Here is an 8,364-nt window from a genome sequence, read left to right on the forward strand (position 1 = left end):
CAGCAGACCACTACAACATGTGAAACTAGCCACTTCTCTAAAGTTGCGCCAGCTCTGGAGCAATCTGGAGCAAATCACAGTGGCACCAAATGCAAGTGCAGGATGCCTGCTGCAGAGAGGAGATAAAAGTCTGTGCGCAGGGTCCTCTGGGTCTGCCGGCTTCCATCCCAACGGCTGCCTACTGTATGACATGCAAAGCGTGAACTTTAAATAAGACAGATACTGACGGCCCATCTGCATCTTCCTTATGTGAGCTAAGGCCAGAAAGGGTTCTCTTCACAGACACACACTGTGCGAAAGAGATTGTGCACATGCACTTAGTGTGGTACAGACAAAGAAATGCACAACATCCATGGACGTCTACAGGCACTCAGAGTGAAAGGGGAGAAAAACTGTATTGAATTTAAGACAGCATGTGGGGACAGAGAGAAGAAGCTGGATTAAATATTAATGGGTATGAAATATTAAAATCATTCTTCTACTGAACTCTCAAGTTTTGAAAATGTTGTGTTTCTGCAGCAGCGTGTTTATGACACTTTAATCTGGGAGGGTTCCTGAAGAGCCGCGAGAAGGCTGTCAAGTGATCGGTCAAGTCTTCTTTCATACACACATCCACTTCCCACTCACTTCAGGATCCTTCTGATGAAACATCGTGTTATGTCTTTAAGATGGAGTAGCTGTTTTGCACTGATGTGCTGGGTAATTATAGTCTGACAACTAGAGGCTTGAAGATGGATCCCCTACAAGAAGCAGGTACTTGTGGAGTGCATACATATATAATGATAGACGGTTATCACAAACATGCAGTCCTACATACAAATCAAAGTACACACATGCACCAAACACTAGTAAGTAAAAGACCCACATATACAGTATTACTTAACAGCTACACACCAACAAACATACATAGTCAAAGCTCTTTCTTCTCCCCATCTGTCAAACCTCACATCTTTCTTCCGCACACACAATTTCTCGCCACACACGTGCCAAGCTCCATATCATGCAATGTGAGGATCCAGTGAGACTTAAAAGCTGATGACAGGCTTAAAAACATGCAATTATTTGCTGTTCTTAATCCTCCGATAAGTGGTGGTCTCAGTGTGTCAAGTGGAAGGAAAACACACAGGAGTAACCAGGCTGTTTGATCAAACCAGATGGGAACTGAGGTTTTCCCCACGACCTCCAATTTGTTCTATATCGAGTTGCTGCCATTGGCACAATACTGTAGAAGAGATTCTATCAAGAGAGTCAGTCGGATGTGAAAGGGAAAGCTCATCATCCTACTTTCAACTAACACAATCCTAAAACAACGTTATACGTGAGTCATTTTGTGTTAAGTTGCTGACAGATGGCAACAAGAGCTGCAGTGATTTTCATTATGAGTTAGTTGAATATTCTATCGGCGGAATTAACTGATGTCAACAGTCGAGACAATAAAATGTGTAAAAAAAAAAAAAAAAAAAAAGGTCACCACGAATCCTCAGAGTCCAGAATGTCATCATTCAAATATTGTAGGCTACTTGTACTTATGGTTTCCTTTTCTCAACCTGCTTGTTTATATTTTAGCATAGGGGGACTGGCAATAGAAATTAGCTTGGTAGCTAGAATTGGGTACATTTATATATGTGTATCAATGTACATTGCCCCTCTCCATCAAATAAACTGAATTGAATTGAATTGAATTGAATCATCACAGTGCCTCTTGAAACAACAAAGCAAAGTCCAAAGTTTTAGTGTACTGCAATGTAAAATAAAGGCTGCACGACGTCACATTCAAGAGGATACTGCTAGTTAAAAGTTGGTCATATTTTGACTGAAATATTACTAATTTTCTGTGACTCACATTAATCATTGACAGATTAACAGATAACTTGTTTCCTGACTACCAAAGTTCCATCTTTTTCATCTCCTCTAGACCATTCATCTCAGTTGCAAGTCAACTTTAAATGCTTTAAAAACTGAGTGAAAAGCTTTCCCCAGCGAAGAGCAATTATTAAACTGTCACCATCAGAATAACAACACCTGATGCATCTTCTGTGGACTTTAATCGTTAGGTTATCAGGTTGCCACGCCAGAGCAACAGATGCCCGTCGCTTTTTTACTGGAGGATGTCAGGTACCAGGATGCCCTCTGGCAATAATTGCACCTGACAAATGAGCCTTGACAAAGGAATGGAGGGTGCTCAGCCTCTCACTGATCTGACAAAGCGACTTAATTAAAACTATCAATCAGAGCCACTATCCTCTATCACTTCTTTTTTGGACTTTCCTGCATAATCCATTTCTCCTACTCACAGATGCAAGAATTTATCTCCTCTCTGTCAATCTGACTGCCTCGTAATGCCCACTTGCACACGCATATGAAGAGCTATGTATGTGCACAAAATCTATATATATATATATATATATATATATACACACACACACTCGATATATACATATTGCCTCTCTCTGCTGGCTCTCCATCCTTATCATTCCCCCTACGGCGCACAAGCACACATTACTTGATCATTACATTGTGACAGAGCTAATTAATACATCATCCCGGCATTTCCAGATCTTAAACAGTCTGCCTATACAACTCTGCAGCAGGTTGTGTGTTTTGTGCAGTGACATCTAAAGTCCCTGTGCAAAAGCGTAGTAGTGGCAGCTTTTTTTCCAAATCACTACAGACCTGCACGGGATGTCACAGTCATTGTCGGGGTAGAGAGGATAGAGTCAGAACAAAAGGAAATACCTCCCCTCACTGGAGAGGAAAGGGTTAAGCCTATTACAGAAGACCAATCAGGACTGGGGGAGCACTGCAAACCTCCGCAGTAAGAGAGAGAGGGAGAGATAGGGAGAGAGGGAAGGAGGGAGTGAGGGAGAGAGAAGAGAGCAGAGCAGGAGATATAGAGATAGCAGGAGTGTAATGGGTTGCACTCCTATTCAGACACTTAGACAGGAAGGGAGCACAACAGAGAGTTGCTGAGATGAGGAGTATTCACACACCAGTCCACATGGATGGATGGAAGGAAAAAGAAGAATCCCAGCAACATCCTTGTCAGGACTAATCTCTGTGGACTTGTTTTTCTCTGTCTGGGACTCAGGAAGGAAAGAACATCTGTCAGTAGAGTGACCCTTGAGTGTTCATGAATATTCAATCCTAATTCTTGGATTACTGCTGAAAGGAGCAGAGGATAAACCGGCAATTTGTATCTGCCGACCCAGATCTTTGCAGAGGTGGAAGGAGAGGGGACAGCGTGGTGTATGGACCAGCCCCGGAGCATCTGTGTTTACCCTGCCTGGTGAGCTTTGCTGTGTTTTGATGGGGCACTCTACTTATGGGTTTGATTTGCAGCACTTAGCTGAGTAGAGCATGTGTGACAGAAAAGACGACTCAATGTTAAACAATGTTAATCTCTGTCACAACAAAACAAATGCACATGAATTGAAACATACAACACACATTTTTTCTATAAAAATCTTCAACTGCAATACGTTATTGAAAGACGTTCATTTGGAAAACACGGAAACCAGGGATCAGCTATTCATCAAAATGCATTCAATCTTAAACTTGTAATTCCAAATAGCTGCTTCTGTAAACATAACATCCTTGAAGGCTTTTGCTAATTTCTTTATGCATGAGCATGGCTGTTTATTCCCATACTGTGAGCACATCTCTGTGTTTTCCTGCCACACACACACTATATCTAAGGTATCAGGCTCTAGCGATACAAGAAACTTGATTGGCAATTGTTCACTTTCAAACTGTGCATCTTAACATCCATGAACCTGTCCCTTGAGTCGTGCTCCTTGCTCATTTCTGCTGACATTGTGGCATAGTAAAGTATCGCATCCATCACTCAGACAACCTTGAACAGTGACCGACATGATCCTCTGAAGCGATTACATGGATCACATATGGTGACATACAGGGAGGTATACATGTCTTTATGACAAGTTCCCCGAGGAATCACACTGCGCTAAACCTCAGAGCAAGACTGCCCTTAAAATGAAAATTATATGGCCGTTCCAGCACTGTGGCTCTATGAATGGCACACAACAATTTGCACTACAGCGTTTTCCTGCAGTAATTCATACTATAAACAAGCATAGTAAAATACTATGAAAATTGTTCGGAAGCTGAAAGGTGCAATACCAGTTGCTTTTGTACAACCACTGTAGTGGTGCGACTGTTATGTTAATACATTAACAAAGATGTTAAGTGCATCAGGCAATTCACAGGAACATGATAAGATATTAGAGGCTTGTAATAAGAGTTGCCTTGTCGCCTCTCTGCTGAGGATATGTTTATTTTCACTAACGCATCCCCCACACTCCCTTACTCCTCCTACTCTTCCTCTCGCCTTATCTCACTCTCTCTATCATCCATAACCATATCCTCTCTCTCTCTCTCTCTCTCTTTATAGGTCTCTGTGAAACACTGTGAAGAAAAGATGTGAAAGTGAAGGACAGACAGACGATGCTGTGTACATCTCCTACAGTCTACAAGGCAGGCGCTCTGCTTGATGAACTCGCTTCCACTACCTCATGAGGATGACCTTCTCCCCAATTGCTGATTCAACCTCCCTCCTAAGCACATATAAATAAGAGAGACCACAAATGTCATGGTGATCACGCATGTCACGGTGATTGGACACATATGCACTCTAATAATCTGCTCCACTTGCGCCATCTCCAGTGATTGAGGGTTCAGCATGTCAAGGGGCAAACTGGAGACCTGTGCTCGATTTAAAAGTCAATGGCGGCTGGAGCCAGGCATACAGAGACTGATGAGAATGGTGGAGAGTGAAGGCCTGTTCCATTAGTGATCCCAAGGGAGACATGGGCCTGGACGCTGCTCGGACGCACTGACCTCTCCTGGGCTGATTCTGGACAAGCCTATGCTGTACACTGGGGAATCTGCATGGCAAACTCTTGGAGTACAAGCTAATGGATGTATCTATTTTTCTATATTTACAGATCTGACTGCTATCCTCTCACTTGGGACACGAAAGCAAAAAGCAAGGATTGGGATTGTACTATGAGCAGTACATTCCACCCTCTGCAGAGGAAAGAGTCTGTATTTCTTTGTGTTCTCGGTTGGCTGTGTTTCTCCTGCCTGGGAATATCATGAGATTATAAACAGGAGGTGGCTCCGACACCTTATCCCTGTTCCACTCATCCGTCAGTGCTCTCACCATCACCAAAGCAAACGGACCAGAGATCTGAGAAAAAGCCCTTAGAGGACATTAGCCTGCAAGAAAACGCTGGCAGCACAGAGACAGCGATTGGTGGGACGGACAGGTGCTTTTCTGGCTGTCAGTCTCTCTGGGAAGGACAAGTAGTGATAGGGAAAGCCTCACTGGGGGGGCTCTGCTGGAGCGGAAACACTTCTCCACTGGCTATGTTTGGATGTGATGCTTGTCTCTGTGGATCTAACATGGACTCCATGGCCTGATTACACAGCCCTGGTATTCAGATAGAGCTGGAGGGAAGGGTAAATATTGCAAAACAACAGTTTTTTCTCCATCATCTACAATGCCATCAAGATTTGATTCATTTCATTTTTGATTACATTTTCTCTCCTTAACCCCACATTTATTACAGCCCTGGTTACCACTCATTTTTTGGTGCTCATTAGTCCTTCTATTATTTCAATCTTGTCTGAACAAACTGTATTTTTAAGTGCTTCTCTGAGAGTTGGAAGCCTGCTGGTGATGAGATAAACAGGATTTTCTGGCAGAATTTTCTTGTCACTCATAAACCACCTCCAGTTGCCTTCATTTGGCAATGACTAATATTCTGTCAGAAATTATGGGTTCAGTTTGTTAAGTATAATATTATTCCTGTCTGAATGAGGATAAAATCTACCTCATTCACTGTTGCCTTTGTCCACTTTTCAAGACCTTCATTATATGAACAAATTAAAACTTAACTCAGCATGTCCATATTCAATAGAGATTAAAAAGTAGTAGCAAGCTGCTGCAACAACATACCAACTCATTAGGCTATTCAATTTAAAAGCAACTGTCTGATCAAGGAAGATGCTGAGATTGTTACTAGTCAGTCATGCCAGGTGCACAGAGACAATCTAATCTAGAGGTTACAGTACGACTTTCTGCTGAGTATTTCTCATTTCAACTCAAAAGGCTTCCTTATCATTTGTTAACTGGCAACATTGCATCTGGCAAGGTTTCTCAGATGTGGTAATTACAGCTTCCTAGAGATGTACTTCTTCTAGAGTCCACCTCGTTTCATTATCCTCTTCCTAAATTATTTTCCTCTATTCTCCCTTTTAGGCAGGATAATGCATATCCTTCCCTACCTGGAACAAGAAGCCACCATGAGCAACGTCACAGTCACCGATAACACAGAGCCTGTCAGCCGCACCATGAGTCCGGCAACCCCGAGCCCGTATCCCTACCCTGTTAGTTTTCAAGTCTCCCTGACTGGCTTCCTCATGCTGGAAATCCTCCTGGGCCTGAGCTCAAACCTCACCGTGCTTGCCCTCTACTGTATGAAGTCGAACCTCATTAGTTCTGTCAGTAACATAGTCACTATGAACCTCCATGTGTTGGATGTGCTGATTTGTGTGTGCTGCATCCCGCTCACTATTGTGGTGGTGCTGCTGTCCCTGGAGGGAGACACTGCCCTCGTCTGCTGTTTCCATGAAGCCTGTGTCTCCTTCGCAAGCGTTGCCACTGCTGCTAATGTGCTTGCCATCACCCTTGATCGCTACGACATCTCAGTCAAACCAGCCAACCGGGTGCTGACCATGGGCCGTGCCCTGGCCCTGCTGGCTGCCATTTGGGTGCTCTCCTTTGCTAGTTTCCTCGTGCCCTTTATTGAGGTGGGTTTCTTCGCCAAGGGCCACGCTGACCTGAACCAGACAGTGGTGGACAATGTGGTGCACACTAACCAGTACTACACAGAACTTGGGCTCTATTACCATTTGCTTGCTCAGATTCCTATTTTCTTCTTTACTGCTGTTGTCATGCTCATCACCTACTCAAAGATCCTGCAAGCACTCAATATTCGCATTGGCACACGTTTCCATGCTTCACAGAAGAAGAAGGCTCGCAGGAAAAAGCGTCCATCCATGACGGCAATGACGACTCAGCAAGAGGCCACGGATGGATCCCAGAGCAGTGGCAGCCGCAACCCCACGCTGGGCATGCGAACCTCTGTCTCTGTAATTATTGCCCTACGGAGGGCCGTTAAACGTCACAGAGAAAGACGAGAGCGCCAAAAAAGAGTTTTCAGGATGTCCCTCCTGATTGTGTCTACCTTCTTACTGTGCTGGACACCTATTACGGTTCTCAACACAGTGATCCTGAGTGTGGGCCCCAGTGACCTCATGGTCAAGTTGAGACTGGGCTTCCTGGTCATGGCTTATGGGACCACAATCTTTCACCCTCTACTCTACGCCTTCACCAGGCAGAAGTTCCAGAAAGTCTTGAAAAGCAAGATGAAGAAGAGAGTGGTGTCCATTATTGAGGCTGATCCCACACCTAATAATGCCATCATCCACAACTCCTGGATCGACCCGAAGAGGAACAAAAAGGTGACATTTGAGGACAAAGATGCCCGACAGAAATGTCTGTCCTCTGAGGATGTGGAGTAAAGGAACTCATTATCGGTACACGGTCAATAAAAGCAGCTACAACTGACATCAGGTCATGAAGAAAAAGGGAAAATATTAATCCAAAGCAGTAATGTAAGTAATTTGTGTCATAGAATGTACAAAAATAAGAGGTGGATAATTTATTACTATTTATTGAGATTAAAAGTAGGTTTCATAGATATACCATATACTGTACTGTAGATATTGCATGGCTTTTTGTAACAGTAACAACAAACAGTACATTGTGTACATACATAATACATGTACAGCATAGGGTAAACAAGGTATATAAATAGAGAGAAGTAGGAATTGTTATGTATATGTATATTTATAATAAATTTTGTGTTCACTCACCAAATGCAGCCAAAGGCTTCCTGTTCTCCCGCAAGTAAAGTGTTTGTGATTCTGTAACAGCTGTGAGATTACTCCCATTCATCATCACTTGCTCTGACACCGGCCCCTGCAGTCTTCTGACCTTATTGCCTGGGAGCCCTCAGAGGCAAAGCCCTCAAGTCGAAAAGAGACTGTAGGTATGGAGATGCAGACAGAGAGAAAGAGAGAAGTAAAATATTGTTATGTTCCTATGGCACAAAAGCAATGGAGGTACTGTTCACAATCATGGCTTTTAGAGTTGAAGAGCGCTCGCATTCCTGAAACACAAACGAACACAGTGGTTCTCATCATCTCATTTGACATAAACCAGATGTAATCAAAACCTGGTCTGTTTCATAACAGCCACCTCTTTGAGCCAAACGG

At 43.4% G+C, this 8,364-nt stretch overlaps 1 protein-coding gene across 2 annotated transcripts; it reads left to right on the forward strand.

The window, feature by feature from the left end:
- Window positions 1-2,812: 2,812 nt before the first annotated feature.
- On the forward strand, window positions 2,813-8,016 carry LOC146985565 (G protein-coupled receptor 22-like). 2 transcript variants are annotated; one of them, XM_085778637.1, is made up of 3 exons: window positions 2,813-3,286; window positions 4,412-5,481; window positions 6,284-8,016. In XM_085778637.1, exon 3 carries the CDS (start codon window positions 6,292-6,294, stop codon window positions 7,606-7,608), a length of 1,317 nt encoding a protein of 438 aa, XP_085634763.1. In that variant the 5' UTR covers window positions 2,813-3,286; window positions 4,412-5,481; window positions 6,284-6,291; the 3' UTR covers window positions 7,609-8,016. The 2 variants fall into 2 exon arrangements, with proteins under 2 accessions (XP_085634763.1, XP_085634762.1); XM_085778636.1 differs by having other exon boundaries at window positions 2,817-3,286; window positions 6,288-8,016.
- Window positions 8,017-8,364: the final 348 nt, after the last annotated feature.

The sequence above is a fragment of the Trachurus japonicus genome, chromosome 6 (assembly GCF_045865225.1).
Source record: "Trachurus japonicus isolate A0001 chromosome 6, Traja_1.0".
NCBI lineage: Eukaryota > Metazoa > Chordata > Actinopteri > Carangiformes > Carangidae > Trachurus > Trachurus japonicus.